The sequence below is a fragment of the Lipophrys pholis genome (genome assembly GCF_963383615.2).
Source record: "Lipophrys pholis genome assembly, chromosome: 1".
Lineage (NCBI taxonomy): Eukaryota > Metazoa > Chordata > Actinopteri > Blenniiformes > Blenniidae > Lipophrys > Lipophrys pholis.
In genome coordinates this window covers 13,374,873-13,392,576 of record NC_137635.1, presented here as the reverse complement: position 1 = coordinate 13,392,576, position 17,704 = coordinate 13,374,873, and the positions used below count along the sequence as shown (strand labels likewise).

At 44.1% G+C, this 17,704-nt stretch overlaps 2 protein-coding genes across 3 annotated transcripts; one reads left to right on the top strand and one right to left on the bottom strand.

The window, feature by feature from the left end:
* Nucleotides 1–2,120: 2,120 nt before the first annotated feature.
* Nucleotides 2,121–8,908, top strand: stambpl1 (STAM binding protein-like 1). Of its 2 annotated transcripts, none has more exons than XM_080467371.1 (12): nucleotides 2,121–2,337; nucleotides 3,169–3,283; nucleotides 4,881–5,098; nucleotides 5,175–5,253; nucleotides 5,326–5,421; nucleotides 5,548–5,772; nucleotides 5,898–6,051; nucleotides 6,352–6,476; nucleotides 6,618–6,755; nucleotides 6,875–6,987; nucleotides 7,153–7,252; nucleotides 7,523–8,908. In XM_080467371.1, exons 2-12 carry the CDS (start codon nucleotides 3,254–3,256, stop codon nucleotides 7,577–7,579), a joined length of 1,335 nt encoding a protein of 444 aa, XP_080323497.1. In that variant the 5' UTR covers nucleotides 2,121–2,337; nucleotides 3,169–3,253; the 3' UTR covers nucleotides 7,580–8,908. The 2 variants fall into 2 exon arrangements, with proteins under 2 accessions (XP_080323497.1, XP_080323498.1); XM_080467372.1 differs by having other exon boundaries at nucleotides 5,560–5,772; nucleotides 7,523–8,906.
* A 1,098-nt stretch (nucleotides 8,909–10,006) lies between these two features.
* acta2 (actin alpha 2, smooth muscle) lies at nucleotides 10,007–16,713 on the bottom strand. Its single transcript, XM_080479653.1, has 9 exons — nucleotides 16,654–16,713; nucleotides 13,832–14,005; nucleotides 13,488–13,616; nucleotides 13,296–13,406; nucleotides 12,482–12,566; nucleotides 11,993–12,154; nucleotides 11,643–11,834; nucleotides 11,174–11,355; nucleotides 10,007–10,635 (listed from the first exon to the last, which is right to left on the bottom strand). The coding sequence occupies exons 2-9, from the start codon at nucleotides 13,958–13,960 to the stop codon at nucleotides 10,492–10,494; spliced, it is 1,134 nt and encodes a 377-aa protein (XP_080335779.1). The 5' UTR covers nucleotides 13,961–14,005; nucleotides 16,654–16,713; the 3' UTR covers nucleotides 10,007–10,491.
* Between the last annotated feature and the right edge of the window lie 991 nt (nucleotides 16,714–17,704).

Genomic DNA, 17,704 nt, shown 5'->3' with positions numbered 1-17,704 from the left:
ACACCTCTTCACATAACCTAAATCAATCATACAAATGTCCAGTGTTTGGTTGTCTTTTGCTATGAACTTGCGCTGTAGCTCTCTGTGAACTTTGCACAACTGGAAAAAGCCACACTTACTTTGTCACGCAAACAACCGCAGATGTATAAGATGAATGAGATGAATGAGATTTCTTTTTCCAGGCTGATGATTTTGCTTTAACATAGCGACTCACTCAACTACTTTAAAGCCACTGATGGGACAAAGCTGCTGACCACCAACGCATGACAAAATATGAAACTCCTCAGCATGTCCATATTTAATGACACTCCTACCATCCTGCTTATGGCATCTCTGTACTATTCGCAGTCTCAATATGAAGGGGATCCTCTCGGGACATGATCTAGGCAAAATCTTTGGGTTCAGGGTTAGGAGAATGGTCAGATGTCATCTCATTAGTGTTCGATAACATTTCAATGTTCTTCCCTTTGAGGCAGGAAGTAATGATAAAAATTTTTTTTAAAAACCAGTTCAGTCACTGTTTGTCAGAATATTTTTCTTTTTGCCAGTTATGGTCAGATAGGAATGTGGTTGTGGGGCTTTTGTGTTGCATGTCATTTAGACCTTGTCTTTCTAGTTTGGAGGGTCTTTTACAGACTGAACTCTGTTGGAACCTCTGACCTTCCTTCTTCTTGCAACAATTGGAGCATTTGTGGGACGGTTTTGGCAGGTCCTGTCACTACCTGTCCCTCAGGGGCAATCTCACCTCATTTAAATAGACACTCCTTGTAAAGCCAATAGTACCTACAGGTCGAAGCAGAGGCATTGGGTATCTTTAGGTGCAAAGTTGGATAGCTTTTGTCACAAACCTTGGACTACCAGCAGTGTGATAAGTTTGTCCAGGTTGACTTAACTGGTGAATTGATTCTCTGATTTGTGATAGTTCTGCTTTTAATAGCAGAATATCTGCTTGTATGTGAAAAATATGCACCGTGGTTCCCTGAGCAAGAGCCTCGGCCCCCATCAGCTCCCCCCGCTCCTCAGAGATAGTGAATTGCAAGAGTTCAAGCTGGAGATCAGCTTTATCATTGTCATGACTCAAGGTCTTTCCTTAATTTTTGTTGTTTTTCGTTCTGTTGTTTTCAGCCTCTTGCACTGTTTTTATCACGTCTATTAAGTTCAGCAGTTCTGACATTCCTTCAAATTCACACAGTTCATCAGGTTCAACATGTTTGGTGGTTTGTGAAACAAGAACATTTAGATTTTTGCTTGTTACAGTCTGTCAGTGCTGAGCTCCTTCAATGTAAACGGTACATTCTTAACTTCTGACTCCACATTGCAGTTGGTAAGCACTGGTTTACTGAAACCAGGGCTGGACTTTGTGGAAGTGCAACTCAGGATGAAGACTTTTATTCGGAAAGGCTTTCACATGCTATAACGGAGTTCTGTGCAAACAGGCAAATAGGTTACATTTAAAAGATGATCAACGTAGGTTGCGTTCTGTTGTGTTGGAGGCCAGTCTCACTTGTGCCTCCAAATGTAATAGTCCTAAACAAGATGAATGAAAAAGGATATGATAAGTGAGAAATAGACTGCCTTTATTTCCCTGTGGGTGATAACTGTATTTTCAATTTCTGGCAAACGCACAAATATAAGCTTGCAATCTATAAATCTCAGTTACTTTGTCAAGCAATTGCAAATGTCAATAACTGAGCAGTAATGTAAACAAGTTCATGATTTGCACTATGCAAACAATTAAAACACATAATTTTACCAAGACAGACAAAATATGACACGTGAAAGATGTAAATGGTAAAACTGCTTTACCATTTTAAATAGAACATATAACAACCCATGAAGATTTTACAAACTAAAGCATAAAAATGAAATCAAACCAGGTTTCTCTTGATTACTGGATGAATATAAAACTGTAGATTGTTCTATCACTTTTTCATGTAGCAGTTCCTTTCACAATTTGTCTTCCAAAATGTAATTTTTTTTTATTTGCAGTGCTCTAAAGTTTCCGAATGTAGTAAAAATATAAATAAAACGTGTTTCTTTGTCTGGTTTTCGTAAAACACGTCGAAGTGAGTCATTATTATTTTTCAACCAGTCTATAGAGACGGTGCTGTTGCGCATGCGTAGTGGAATTGGCCAGTTGTTGGTGAGTCATCTGTTTTCAGAGACGATCTTCGCCGCCACTGTCTCTGCCGCGGGTCGCTGCCAGAGCCTCTTTCGGAGCTTTCCTCGGTTTTCATCATCCACAGCCTCCGGGACAGGTCGATCCGCTTCTGGGCACCACGCAACGGCTGTGGGATGGCGACGTGGTTCGGACTGAGGACCGCGAAGAAACAGCTGGTAAATTGAGGTTTTGGGGGATTTTGTTTGTTTGTGATGATGTACAAAAAAACTGCGATGTGTTCATCCTCGGCCGGTGGTGATTTTAAAGAGCAGCGAGCTCAGAAATCACAGGCGGATATTACGATTTATTCACTTTATCCTGAAAGAGCGACGTGACTGAATATCCTTATGGCAAATACTTGTATTTTGAAAAGCGTGGTTCACGTTGAAGGCAGAGCGGATATCCGGTGTGACGTGAGAGTGACGTTTCGTCCACGCAACATCTGCACAACAGCACATCATCTCCACATCCATACTACTGCATAACATCTGCACAACAAACACACAACTGCACACTTACCCAGCATCTACATGACTGCACAACATCTACACAACTACACAGAAGCTCATACACACTTCAACACAACTGAACACTTAGACAACCACACATCTACACAACTACACATAGAACATATCTACAATGACATCGAAATAACAATTACACATAATCTACATAATATACACAGTTACACAAGAAGATCTAGAAAACTAAAACGAGTCTGTTTTGCACAAGTACAACCAATCCATTCAAATAAAATATATCAACTATGCAAAAAAGGCAGCTACACAACAAATACACCATTATACAACAACATGACAAACACTGCTACCCCAAAAATACATCAAATCTATACAACAAACATTCTATACAATTATACAGCAAACACACATGTCATCTACACACCCAATCATCAAACTGCACAACATGTACGAAATGATGGCGATAACGATGAAGATGGTGATGACGTTGTACTTCGTCATGATGACTAAGTTGGTTCTCCCCTGCAGTGAAGCATCATGGGAGGTGGCAGATGGGCGAAGCATCGGTGTGCGCAGGAGTGACATTGGGACACAGTCAAAGGACGTAAACGCGATGGAACAAGGCTTCAGCTTAACCACGCTGGTGAGTAACACAGATGTGTGTTTTACCAATGTTATGAGGACACGAAGCAGGAGATCAGTTCAGAATGAAATACTTTGTCACCGGCATCATTGTCAGCTAATTGGGGAAATTGGTTAATGTCTCTTCCGCCAGAAAAACTGGAACAGTCAACAAAACTGATGATTTATTTCAGAGATGTAACTCCTGACAATATTCACAAATGCACATTTATACACGATTATAAACACAATTCATGTATAAATGTATCCATATAGCTGCAGTGTATATACACCCACTCATGCCACACACACAGTCATCACGTGTGAAAGTGAAGCAACACTTATTTAATCCAACATTTTCTTTGACACTCCAACTAGCTATAGTGTGTTCGCAAACCCTCTCCAGCCCATCTGGTAAAACTTTATGTGAGTCAGGTGGATTGGAGCAGAGAGACATCTGAAACATAAAGAACAGCGATCCTTGAGGAGCACAGTTTAAAACGGATATCACAGAACTTGGGTACAAGGGCAGATTGGAATAGAAGTTTAGCTACATGGAACCTAAACAGGCTTTCCATAAAGTCGCCGTTCCCACTGGTCAACCACTCAGCGTGTGAAAATGTGGATGCCTGCGCCACATCCTGAGCAAAAGCAGAGCTGGTAAGGCCTGGTGACATCCTACATTTTCAACTAACTATAGTGTGTTTCCGAATCCTCTACATCCTGCTCATGTGACACAATCGTGCAAAGTCCTTCCTATTAACATATTCCACTTCCGCCAGGAAAACGTCATTATCTAGTAGTGTGTGAAGAGTGGCTGAATCTGCTCCATCTGAACTAAAAGATTTTAATCTAAATTTTGGGACTTTATAAATTGAACGTGAAGCTCTGATTTCTGGATGACTGTGGGGTTGTTGTTGTTTTTTTTTTGATGGTTGCGATTGTTTCTCTCTGTTCCGGATGTCTCTTGTGACAGAGGGCTGCTTGTCCTCCGCTCAGACGTCTCCTCATGTCAATGAGCTCAGTAACAAACGCTGCATTCAGGGGGCGTACATCTGAGTTTCCTGTCTTCAGACTCACTTCAGTGTTGGATTTTAAAGTGTTTCCTGACTCAGTGTTGGCCTGTGTATTTCTAGTGTTGACATGTAGCTGAAGGCTGTGAAGCCAGGCTATCAAACTCATTTTCACCAGGGGGCAACATCAGCATCTGGGCGGGATCTGTAAGACTTTATAACACAAACCACTGCCTCACAGAGATGTGCAGCTGTGCAGTTACTCTCTTTGATTATTGTTTATTCAAAAATACCCATTGCATGTTAACACAGATTAGTGTGCAAGATAGCATGGGGGCGACATCTCCTGACATGCTTTTACTTGCATCGCTGTCACCACTTGCGTGGGATGATTATGGCTCTTTCAGATGCTGAATCTGAATCCCAGTCCGGATACAGTCCATGCTTATGGATAAAGTTGATGCTGTGCTCCAATAACAAATACGTTCGGTCCTCTGAACCGAATCAACATTTTCATCTTTTGTTTCTTTTGACTTTTTGTGCTGAGAAGCGAGAAGTCTTTTGTCTGGGAGGCTCTGGAGCTGAGCGATACCTGTGTTTGTGTAGAAGAAGCTGGCGGCTGAGCCGGAGTACACCGACGTGTCCCTGACGGCAGCGGAGCGGGTCCGGGCACTGGGGAAGATGGGATGCAGCGTGGAGATCAACGAGGACATCGAGCCCAGGCGGTACTTCCGCTCCGGCGTGGAGATGGAGCGCATGGCGGCGGTTTACCTGGAGGAGGGCAGCCTGGAGAACGCCTTTGTCCTCTACACCAAATTCATCACGTGAGAATCGACAAATGGTATCTTGAAACTTTCAGGCGGCTTTGGAGAAGACTGACCTTTTTCTGCTTGTGTCCAGGCTGTTTGTGGAGAAGCTGCCCACTCACAGGGACTACCAGCAGTGTGCAGCAGTCCCAGAGAAGCAGCTCATCATGAAGGTAAACAGATCAGACCGGCGGTGTGAATATGCTGTTAGACGGCGTCGTATCATGTGTTTTTCATTGCTCCAGAAACTTCAGGAGGTGGCATTTCCTCGTAAAGACGAACTGAAGAAACGTCTTCACGAGAAATACAGTAGGGAGTACACCGAGTACCTCAGATCGCAGGTTAGTCCACCGTCCAATCAGCTTTCTGCGTTTCATTTCCTGGGGTTTCCTCGGAGGGGTGCCACTCACAGTGTTGTATAAATTGTAGAAGCTCGCTCTGCTGGTGGACGATACTCATGAATTCAGAACTTCCAACAGAAACAGGTTGTGGTGGTAGATGGGTGTGGCCAACAAGTTCAGCGACTCTCCTTATTGGACGACGATAGCAGGCGGGGCTTGCTGGAGGAGGAGCGGCAGCGCGTCGCCACACTGCGACAGATGCAGATCGAGTCCGAACAGTTTCGCTACTTCGAGGACCAGCTGAGGCGTCAGGAGCTGGCCAATCAAAGAGGAGTGGAGGCGGGGCACAAGGTAGACGGACGCATTCATGATACTTTTACTACAACTGATACAATGAGTAGTTTTACCATTGTGAGTGACCATCATGTCCTGGACCACCAGTATAATAATACTGGTACTCCTGTTGTTTCTTCCAGCAGGTGGAGACCAAAGTGCCTGAGGTCACAGATGGCTCTTGTCTGTCTCAGCAGCCAATCAGAGACAGCAATAGATCCCAGCGGGCAGACCAGAACCGAAACAAACCTCCTGGTCCAATCAGCCAACCAGCTGCCACGCTGGCTGGAGTACACAGTCAGTACACCAAAACTATTTAAAAAAACCTTTCTAATATTGCCTGTGGATATAAACTTCATTGACATGTATGTCAGATATATGTAGATATGCCTCATGAGGCTGTTTCTAAAGTACAAGATACTATAATTTTAAGAGTTTCTTCTTGAAGGTGAAGTTTTGAGCCGAGAGAGAGTAGAAGGTTGAGATAGGATTATGAAGCAGTGGAGGTGCTCTGTATAAATGGATCTGAAAAATCCCTCTGAATGTTTAATACGTACGAGTTGTGAGTGGGTTTTTTGTGTGCATGTGCACGCGCAGGTCAGAGGGTGGAGGGTCTGAGACAGGTGGTGATTCCCAGAGATCTGACATATCGCTTCCTCTTGCTGGCCGACTCCAACACAGCCAGAGGGATTGAAACCTGCGGAGTGCTGTGTGGGCGTCTGGTGAGGAGTTCACTGTCAGCCGGATGTGGTCCAAACTTTTGCTCGCGTGCTTCTTTAGTAGAAGAATTTCCTTCATGTTTTTAACTCAGGACCAGCTGACCAGTCATACCCCCCCCCCACCTGTGAATGCCCCCTCCTCAGACCCACGACGACCTGGTCCTGACCCATGTGGTGATCCCGAAGCAGTCTGCTGGTCCGGACTTCTGTGACATGGAGAATGTGGAAGAACTCTTCAGTTTCCAGGACCAACAAAACCTGCTGACTCTGGGCTGGATCCACGTACGATAACACGTTAAAATTATACATTCAGTCGAATGTTGTCATGTGAGACTTTGGTTCGGACCAGTGAGAGCACGACATCATCGTGTCCACCGACCTCTGACCTCTTGTGTGTGCAGACTCATCCCACTCAGACGGCCTTCCTGTCCAGCGTCGACCTCCACACGCACTGCTCCTACCAGCTCATGCTGCCGGAGGCCATCGCCATCGTGTGCGCACCAAAACACAACGAGTATGTACACACACACACACACACACACACACACACACACACACACACACACACACACACACACACACACACACACACACACACACACACACACACCCACACACACACACACACAGAGTGTGCTATGTTCCGCTAAAGCCACGCACTGACTCTGCCCTCTCTCAGTACGGGTGTGTTCAGGCTCACTGCTCCGGGGATGCTGGAGGTTTCCAGGTGCAGACTCAAAGGTTTCCATCCTCACTCCAAAGAGCCGCCACTGTTCACCGTGAGTATCTGCATTCACATCTGACACACACACACACTCACATGCAGTGCTTTTGCTCTCTAACAACCTCCTCTGTTGAAGCCCCTGTACTTGGTTCCATCTCTCTTCAAGGAGCCTGACTAACACTGCTCCTAATCGTCATGCTACGCTAAACTAACCACTTTCTACCTGCGGTGGATGCACAGAAATACGACTGAGAACTTTATATTTTTACGCTGCTCTTCTGGAGGCTCCACGTCTAACTGCTGTAACTCCGCCCCCTTTTCTCAGGTGTGTAAACACGTGTTGGTCAGGGACTCGAAGCTCAGCCTGCTGGACCTCAGGTGACAGACAGAAGTCGCTGTTTACTGCCATGCTTTTTTTTGTCTGAAGAGGAAACTGTGAATGTCTGTGTGTGTGTGTGTGCGCGTATGTGTGTGTGGTTTTCTCTGGGATTTGTTCTGTAACATGTTTGCGGCTGTACAGACAACAAACATTTGTTTCTACCTGTTGTTGTGGTTATTATTGTTGACTTGTGGGTTAAGTTGTGGGATTAGTTGTGGGTTAGAGTTTTTCCTGCGGTGTGATTCTGTGGTGTTTTCAAGGACCTAAACGTTGGAGTGCCTTCTCATGAGAAACACATGAATGTTTGCTGTTCGACCTGATGAGGATTCACTGAATCTGCTTCATCAGGAAGCTTGAAGAGTTGAAATTTGCTGTGCTGCCGTTTAATTTATTGGATTTATTTTGGATGCACGATTTGAGGAGTTTCAGCCCTTTAATGATCCCTGCTATCTAGCAGTGAGACTTTACAGCTACTGAAAAGAGTGTTTTCACTGTCCTTCAACAGTAAAAGTACCCTTTTAAATGCCATTAGCACCCGAACGCCCCACGGATCCTTCACTTCCTATGAAGGTGACATTAAGACTTTAATTAATGAACAGTTTGAAACAGGCCAACCTGTTCTTATCAGTTATACCCATGACAGTATGAGACTACTACCATCAGGTGGACTAGACCCTCATTGCTAACGCAATAATAAAAATAGTCTCCGATACTGTTAGTTTTACATGGTACGTTACTCTCTAGTAACCAGGTTAATTCTAAATATTATCTTACTTTAATTTGTAATTTTAAAACATGATATTGAATCCCATCCTGCCCCGTTCTTGACTTCTGTGTCACTACGCTGCTGCTGTTTTCATCACTTTGACTTCTAGTGGGGGGGTTGTATTGTTCAGCCTGGCCCGGCTGTCCTGTGGGACTGAACCCGCCCACCAGGAGACAGTAAGTTCAACACCAAATGTTTGAAAGTGTTTGTATTTTTTCCAGAAGGAGCAAACCAGCTCAAACTTTAAATCCAAAGTTTTTACCAGTTTTTTAAAAACCCGAATGTGACGTAGTGAAATCATTGGACTCAGCAGGGGGCGCTGGTAGTTACATTCACTTACCACAGTATTTACATTTGATCCCAGATGAAGGAGGAATCCAGCAGAGTTTCATGCTGGATTCTGAGTTAACAATGAAGAAATGTTTTCATAAAAAGCTGCTCAGATGTGTTTTGTGCCCTCACACACTCTCTGTGCTGACTGCTGGTGGTGTGTTCACTGGCCGCAGGAGTTTTGATGTTCAGGTGTCTCCATGTGTGGAAATAAAGCTCCTCGTGTTTCCTCTCACATGTGGGTGTGGATTTATTTCTCAATCAGGGGGAATGGAGAAGGGCGAGAAAAACCAGATCGGTGATCGGCTGTCGAGTCTCGATTTACAACCACTGAACAACTCAAAACCACTTCAGAACTGTTTATAACCAGTGTGACTTATAAGATTAGAACCACTCTATAACTTAAAGCAAGTTTATAACCAGGTTACAGTATAAAAAATAGTTTGAACCTTTTTATATCTTACAATTATTTATAACTTTGTCTATAACTGTGTGACTAGTTTCAACCAACTGAAGTTGTACTATAAAGCAGTAGCTGTGTATTGATAAAGTCATCTGACCAAATATTTAAGATAGCTTTAGCTCCAAAGTTTGGGTGTGGTTGGTTGTTTGGGTTGTCTTTGCCATCTTTCCCCCATATGAAAATCTGTGAAAAGCATAAATTATGGCTCATTTCTCTTGCATATACACACAAAGAACACATTTATGCACTTCAAAGTGTGTAAACGCCACTGCCTTTATACTCATTGTGCATTCAATGTGTTGAAATAAGTGTTTGGCAATCAGTTCAACATAGCGTCATCCACTTTAATACACTACAAATACCATGATAAAGCACAGTTCTTTTCTATACAGAAGGAGTCAATGATAACTATGATGGCGAGGACAGTTAAATTGAGAAGGAGCTACTATCTGGGGCAGCAATGTGTCTGGTAGTGTTAATATCTTGAGGTGTTATCACAGTCATACTTTGAACTCTTGCACCTTTTATTGTTTACTTTTAATCTTACTCCTTTACTCCGTTCCACTACACTTTCAATAGATTGACAGAAATGTGGCCCAAACGCCAGAAGGCTTCCTGTGTAACCGTATGCTCATCTAATGTCTTCAGAACCCGAAGTAGTTGGCTTACCTAAATCTGGGGTGGTCAATGTGACCTCCAGAAGAGTTTCTCATCATCTTTGCTGTTTTTAGTTTGGTCTGAAGATCATGTGACATTGTGATCCAAGCTGCTGTTGCCCCAGTAAACAACAGAAAAGCCAACAGTGGCATCAGTGTTCAAACTGCTGATTCGTGAACTGTCAGAACAAACAGTGAACAACAGACATGTTTTTGGCTTCAGAGCTTTTTATTGTCATTGTCCAACCATCACCTCACACGTCATCTTTACCAGACCACATGGAGCGCATGGCCATGCCTCCTGACATCATCATACGCCGTGTGACATCACAGTGTGGCGGGAGCACTGGGCGACTTTCAGGCCGTTATTCATCAAAAAAATAGAAACACACTTTCTGACAGAAACATACCAACCTGGAGGGGGCAGGGTGGGAGGCGGGGTCTCAGGTGGAGTGAGGGGGGTGGTGGGTGAGGCTTACAGGTGACCAGAGGAGGAGGGGGAGGCTGTTTGGGCTGAATGTTTCCTGTTGGGCCTTCTGAAAGTTTTCAAGGTTCAGTTCACCAAAAGCAACTAAACACCACATCCCGTTTTCACACCGGGACTTCCTGTGGGCGGGGCTTCTGGTGACCTGATGCGGGTTAGCTGGTGCTCAGTGAGGGTTAAAATACAGAGGGTGCTGAGACTGAAGGGGACGGGCCTCTAGAAGCACTTGCGATGGACGATGGAGGGTCCGGCCTCGTCGTACTCCTGCTTACTGATCCACATCTGCTGGAAGGTGGAGAGCGAAGCCAGGATGGAGCCGCCGATCCACACCGAGTACTTTCTCTCTGGAGGGGCAATGATCTAACGGACGGAGTCGGAGAATGTCAGAAACCTCAGCACTGGTTTTCATTTCTAATAATTCAAGACTCAAGTTTCAGGATTTTATTTATTTTTTTCTACATATAGAAAATAGTTTGGGCACAGTAGGTCCATGTCAACCGTATGTATTAGTACAAAACAAAAAAAATTACTGGATTGACCTGATACTGTACTGTCATTGTCATAGTAATTGGAAGCCATGATAATAGGTTAATGGTTGCCATAGTGACCGGAATGAACAGGTAGTTTAAAAGACTTTCAACTTTGTGTTGGTTTCAAACTGCTTTTGAAAAACAGCCTTTTTGGTAAACGTCCTGCTTGTTATATTGTACAAAACCACTGGAGGTCATCATAAAATTAACCTTCTGGCAGGAGACAGAATTAGACTTTGCTAAATCACATCTGTGGACCTAATGAAAACTGATTTATTTTTCTATTAGAATAGCTTGCTGTGGTGCGTTTGAGGAACCAGCAGACTGCAGGAATTATTCAGTGTATTTGGAGTCGACTGAGCACTGACCTTGATCTTCATGGTGCTTGGGGCCAGAGCAGTGATCTCCTTCTGCATGCGATCTGCAATGCCTGGGTACATGGTCGTTCCTCCAGAAAGCACATTGTTGGCATACAGGTCTTTGCGGATGTCGATGTCACACTTCATGATGCTGTTGTAGGTGGTCTCATGGATCCCAGCAGACTCCATCCCTGCAGGAGGACCCAGCACCAGGTTGGCTTTGTATTCAATCAATTCTTCAACATACTGTATTTTATTTTCAGGCTCCTCAAGAATCAAGTGCATCGTGAAAAACATCAAAGTTCTGAACCACTTACCACTTCCACACTGTGTCAGTTTCAGGAGGCTTTTGACCAGATTTATGGTCACTGCAGGATATTTTACGGAAACAAGTAGACTAACTACTGACTGAACCCTTAATAAGAATATCCTGGGGGGTTGAAGCCAATAAAGTAAACGGTTGTCTGTGTGTACTGACCAATGAAGGAGGGCTGGAACAGTGTCTCAGGGCAGCGGAACCTCTCATTACCGATGGTGATGACCTGACCGTCAGGAAGCTCGTAACTCTTCTCCAGAGACGAGGAGGTGGCTGCCGTTCCCATCTCGTTCTCAAAGTCCAGTGCCACGTAGCAAAGCTTCTCCTTGATGTCACGCACAATTTCCCTCTCAGCTGCTCACACACACACACACACACACACACACACACACACACACACACACACACACACACACACACACACACACACACACACACACACACACAAAACACAAAGTGTGTCAGAGAGGGCAGCTGTGATTGGGGGAGGTGGGCGCGGCCGAACGTCAAACCTGTGGTGACGAAGCTGTAGCCTCGCTCGGTCAGAATCTTCATGAGGTAGTCGGTGAGGTCACGACCTGCGAGGTCCAACCTCATGATGGCGTGAGGAAGAGCGTAACCCTCATAGATTGGCACGTTATGTGTGACTCCATCACCAGAGTCCAGGACGATACCTGAGGAGAAGGAGAAAAACTTTTAAGTCTTTGACTTAGCCAATAGTCAGACACTGTATATTCAGTTAATGGAAGTTTCAAAGTTTATCTTCAACTCAAACCTTTAAGTGGGGTGGTTTTAAACATGGTTATATCTAGTGTGAAGTGGTTTTAAACCCAGTTAGATCTAGTCTGACGTGGTCTTAAACCCGGTTAGATCCTGTGTGAAGTGTATTTAAACCCAGGTAGATAAGTTCTAAGGTGGTTTTAAACCCAGATATATCTGGCCTGAGGTGGATTTATTCTTGGTTAGATCTGATGTGAGGTGGGTCAGTAGTGTGGTCCAACCTGTAGTGCGGCCCGAGGCGTACAGTGACAGGACGGCCTGGATGGCCACGTACATTGCAGGAACATTGAAGGTCTCGAACATGATCTGCATAGTCAACATTAGTTAGGGGTAATTAGCAATGTTTAGAAGTACTTTGTCATGTTTCGATAGATTAGCAGGGTTAAGCATTAGATGGTAGTAGTCTTTAGCAGTAGTTGGTGATATTGAGCTTTAGTTAACAGTCTTTAGCATTAGCTCGCGGTCTTTAGCACGAGTTCAATTTCAATTCAATTCAACTTTATTTCTGAAGCACCAATTACATCACAGTCATTTCTAGGTGCTTTTTATAGAGAAAAAGCCAACAAATCCACATGATTAAGCATAGCCAACTGTGGAAAGGAAAAACTCTCTCTAATAGGAAGAAACCTTTGCAAAACAAGGCTCAGAGGTCAGAGCTTTCTCCTATTCTGGTCGGGGTGAGGGGATAGAAGAGAGAAATAGATAGGACAGACAGACAGACAGATTGGGGTAGGGAAACAGACACTGGTTCGGATAGGAGGTAGGGATTCAGACCCTGGTTAAACCCCAGTTACTCATAGTTGTTAGAGGTATTAAGCAGTACTTGGCAGCCTTATCAATAGTTAGTGATATTTAGCAGGAGTTATTATAATTTTTTTGCAGTACTTTGCCTTCATTAGCAGCAGATAGTGGTCTTCATCAATAATCATATTTATTTAGTATTAGTTAGCAGTCCTTGGAATTCGTTAGTGATCTTTAGCAGTAGTAAGCTGTGTAGCGCAGTAGTTTGTGATCTTTAGCAGCACGTGGTTCGACCTGTGTCATCTTCTCGCGGTTGGCTTTGGGGTTGAGCGGCGCTTCGGTCAGCAGGGTGGGATGTTCCTCTGGAGCCACCCGTAACTCGTTGTAGAAGGAGTGATGCCAGATCTGACCAATCAGAGTGCAGAATGAGGTCAGGTCAGGCCCAGATCACGTTTGTTGAGCAGGTGTGCCCCACCTGTCACTCACCTTCTCCATGTCGTCCCAGTTGGTGATGATACCGTGCTCAATTGGGTATTTGAGGGTGAGGATTCCTCTTTTGCTCTGGGCCTCATCGCCCACGTAGCTGTCCTTCTGCCCCATGCCCACCATCACTCCCTGAAAGACACAGAGCAATCAGCGGGTCGGGCCTGCAGGCGAAGGTCCTCAAATGTGACCACCCGTCTCAGATGTGTCCTGTCCAGATCTTTAGATGGTGTCATTAGAAGTCACAGTAAAGTATAATGAATTAACCCAACTGCACTTGTAAACTGCACTAAACGTCACCATGGCTATGAAAGTGGAAAACCCTGTGAAACATGAAAAGCAGTCACCTGGTGTCGGGGTCGGCCCACAATGGACGGAAAGACGGCGCGGGGGGCGTCATCTCCGGCGAATCCGGCCTTACAGAGACCGGAGCCGTTATCACAGACCAGAGCGGTGCTCTCCTCATCATCACACATGACTGCAGGGGGCGCTGTGGGCGGGCAACGACACTACAAGTCACACTGCAGAGAGGAGACAAAGTCATTCAACTTTTTGTACTTTCTTTTTTGTGCATACTCGGTGGACTCTGTGTGCTGTAGAGAAAATTCAAACTTCGTAAGTAAATTTAGACGGTAGTTCACCACGACTGGATCTGTGAGCTATTCACTGAGGTCACTTCACCGCCTCCTGCATCCCATCCTCCTCCTTCCCACTCCTTCCCACCCCACCCCACCCACCCCGCTGCCCCTCCTTCATGACATTTTTACTACTCTCCTTTAGAGTAAATGAACACAAAGCACTCTGGGAAAACTTCCTAATTTGGGCATGAAGCCGAATTCTGACTCTCTTTGGTGTGCTCTTACCCCTCTAGACCTCCACCACACACACACACACACACACACACACACACACACACACACACACACACACACACACACACACACACTGCTCCACCCCTTTTGACCATATCTAGTCAAGATTTTTTGGTTTCAGATGTTTTTGACAAATATGACCAGAACTACAACCCATTGTGTTTATAAAGAAATAACATATATAAATAAATAAATATGTCAAACGAGGCAGCCCTGCATGTTTAACCCAGAGTCACAGAAAGAAGCAGAACCAGAAGAGGCTTTGATACACAAACTTCTGTTATCAAATAAACCTGAACAGCTTTTCCACGCCATTACAGGCTGAAGGTCAACATCCAGGAGTCAGCACACAGCTGAGAATCAGCCTCAAACTAAATATCAGACTGCATCTCGATCTGAGGTCAGAACAAATCAGGACATCACGATTTCACCTAAATTCAGATGAGATTGCTTACCAGAGACCAGAGGATGGAACTGTCTCTGTTTAAATTAAATTAATTCAGAAAATAATCAGAAAAAGTTCAAATCATAAGAAATGTCCTCACAGTAGTCTATAAAACTTAATCCAAATACCATATGACACATATATAATCCCTTAAACAAGTGTTAAATCTGCCCTCCTGAGTTCAAAGGGAATGGTGACTTCAAGAGAATCACAACATTCAAATCAGACGACAATTTGGCAGAAGCAAGCTCATGTTCACAGGTTTGCATCCCACAGCAGACAAATTCTCAGTATGAGTCCCTGAGCAAGGCCCTGGAGCCCCTGGCAGCCCCCCTGGCAGCCCCCTTGAATAGCAGCTCATTGCCCCTCATATATGTAGTTGAGTGTAGCTCTGAACAGGATACTTGATGTAGAGAAGTCATTTCCCAAAGAGATCGATGAGATATAAAGTGTTTAAACTGAAATTCAAAATTATGTTTAGAGGTTAGAGATTAAAGTTTAACTGAAAACTTTAGTTTGTGCTTTTAAAGGTTAGAGTTTAGGTTGATTTAAAAGTTTCAAGATTTCCAGTTCAGATTAAAATTTTATTTAATGTTTAAAGTTCAAATGTTTAAGATGGATAGTTGATTCTAAAGTTTAGTGTGAAGCTTAAAATTGTATTGAAAATATGAAGTGAACATTAAGATTGAAGTTAAAAGTCAATTTGAAAGTTTATAGTTTAGATTAAAGTTTGGAATTTAAAATTTCAATCATGGCTAAAGTTTGAAGTAGACAGATTGGTTTACAATGATTTTGAAATGTCTGACTGTTCCTCAATGTTGAGTCAAGCATCTCTCCAGCTGGGAGGTTTGTTTCCATAGAAACTGACCACTGACAGCAGGATGCTGTTTCAGTTCAAGTTCAACTTATTATTTCATGAATCACTTCTGGATGTTGCTCTCCTCTGCTGAGTCGAAACAAATTAAACAAAGTCTGTCCTCAGTTCGTTCTGGGCATCACACACTGTCTCACAAACTGAATGTGATGCTGGAAACCACAAGATGATGATCTCAATAAAATCTCAATGATCTTAAAAATCCAAAACTGTGAACATGAGCCCATTAGTCATCACAGAGGGAATAGTAAGCCTTACAGTCACCACTGAGGGCAACACGAGCCTTTTAGTCCCTATTGAGGGCAAATCAAACTTGTTAGTCTTCACTGAGGGGGAAAGTGAGCATTGTAGTCAACTCTGTGGGCAAAGTGAGCCTGTTAGTCATTACTGAGGGTGAAGTAATCTTTTTAAGCTCACTGTGGGCAAAGAGAGCCAATTAGTCTCCACTGAGGGAAAAGTGGGCCCAATATTCAGTACTGTGGGCAAAGTGAGCCTGTTAGTCACACTGAAGGTATATAAATCCTGTTAGTCATCACTGAGGGAAAAGTATGCTCTTAGTAATTGGGTGAGTAGAAGATCCTTTCAGTCATTAGTGTGGGTAAAGTGAACCATTACTGAGAGGAAATGAGCCTTATAGTCATAACTGGGGGTAAAGTGGACCTGATAGTCCAAATTAAAGCAAAATGAGCCCCACTCCCCTCAGATTCAACCAAAATTTCCAGAGCTGAAGAAGAGACAAGAGAAGAGGAAAGCAGGAGCAAGGGAGAGGAAGAGGAAAGCAAAGGTGGAAAGCAAAGACAGAAGAAGTTGGTGGGAAAGATAGAGAATATAAAGGACAAAAGCAGTTCAGAAAAGATGAGGTGAAATAGGTCATAAGCAAATATTATCAGAGACAAGTGAGGAAGCTGGGAGGAGGAGGTGGAAGAGGTCTAGATGAGGTGAAGGACAAGAGGATGGAGAGGGTGAAAGAGGACTTACCGTGGAGGTGCAGGGCCTGCTGGGAGGTGGGGGCAAGACAGAAGTGAGCATCGGAGGAGCTGCGAAGGAGTTTAATAACCCTTCTCCTCCTCCCCATCTCTCCATCCCAAACATGGCAGGGACTCCTCCTTGCTCCTGCACTCCTCCTCTCGCTCCCCAGCTTCACTCCTTGTAGGGCAGGCACTGAGGGAGGCGGCCAATCAGACGGCTACAGGCACCGCAGACTTTCTCCCATCATTCACTGCATTCCTCCAACAGAGTGCTTGCAAGCACTACAATGTACTCAAAATAAACAGTTCTAATACGACACAGTCGTGAAATTTAGTTCATTTCAGTTTGAGTCAAATCAAGTTTCCTCTGGGTACTCCGGCTTCTCACAGTCAAAAAACATGCATGTGAGGTTAAATGGTGACCCTGAATTGCCCCTCGTTGTGAATGTGAGTGTGTGTGTTTGCCTGTCTCTGTGTGTTTGTCCTCTGACGGACTGGTGACCCTTCCAGGGTGTATCCTGCCCTGGGCCACAGTTAATGCCCCACGACCCTGCACAGGATAGAACGGTGTAGAAGATGGATGGAAAAAGTGCAGAGAGTACACCAAAATAAAAATAAACCGCTCACATCCAGGGAGAACATGCAAACTCAGAAACCCAGAAAGATTCAACCATGACTTGAACCGGGTCATGATTTTCTGCTTTGAAGTAAGACTACCAATAAACACATTATGGTCCAGCTCCCAATAGTTTTCTGCATTGGAATTATTCAAATGTTAAGAGAATAACTGTCTTTGAGTATCTGTAGCGGTAAAACGGATTTATAGGCATTGAAAGAGTGGCTGGTATTGAACCCAATTTCACATGTTTGCATATTCAATTCAGTTTCATTTAATTAGTGCCAGTAAAACCTGCAGAATCAGATTCACAGCTGGAGACTTTCTATTATTCTGGTTGGAGGCTAGAAGATAGAAAGAGAGAAAATGAGAGGACAGAGACAGAGAGCACAACTGTGCTGCCCACATATCACGGACATGTAATTTAAATTAAATTAAATTAAAT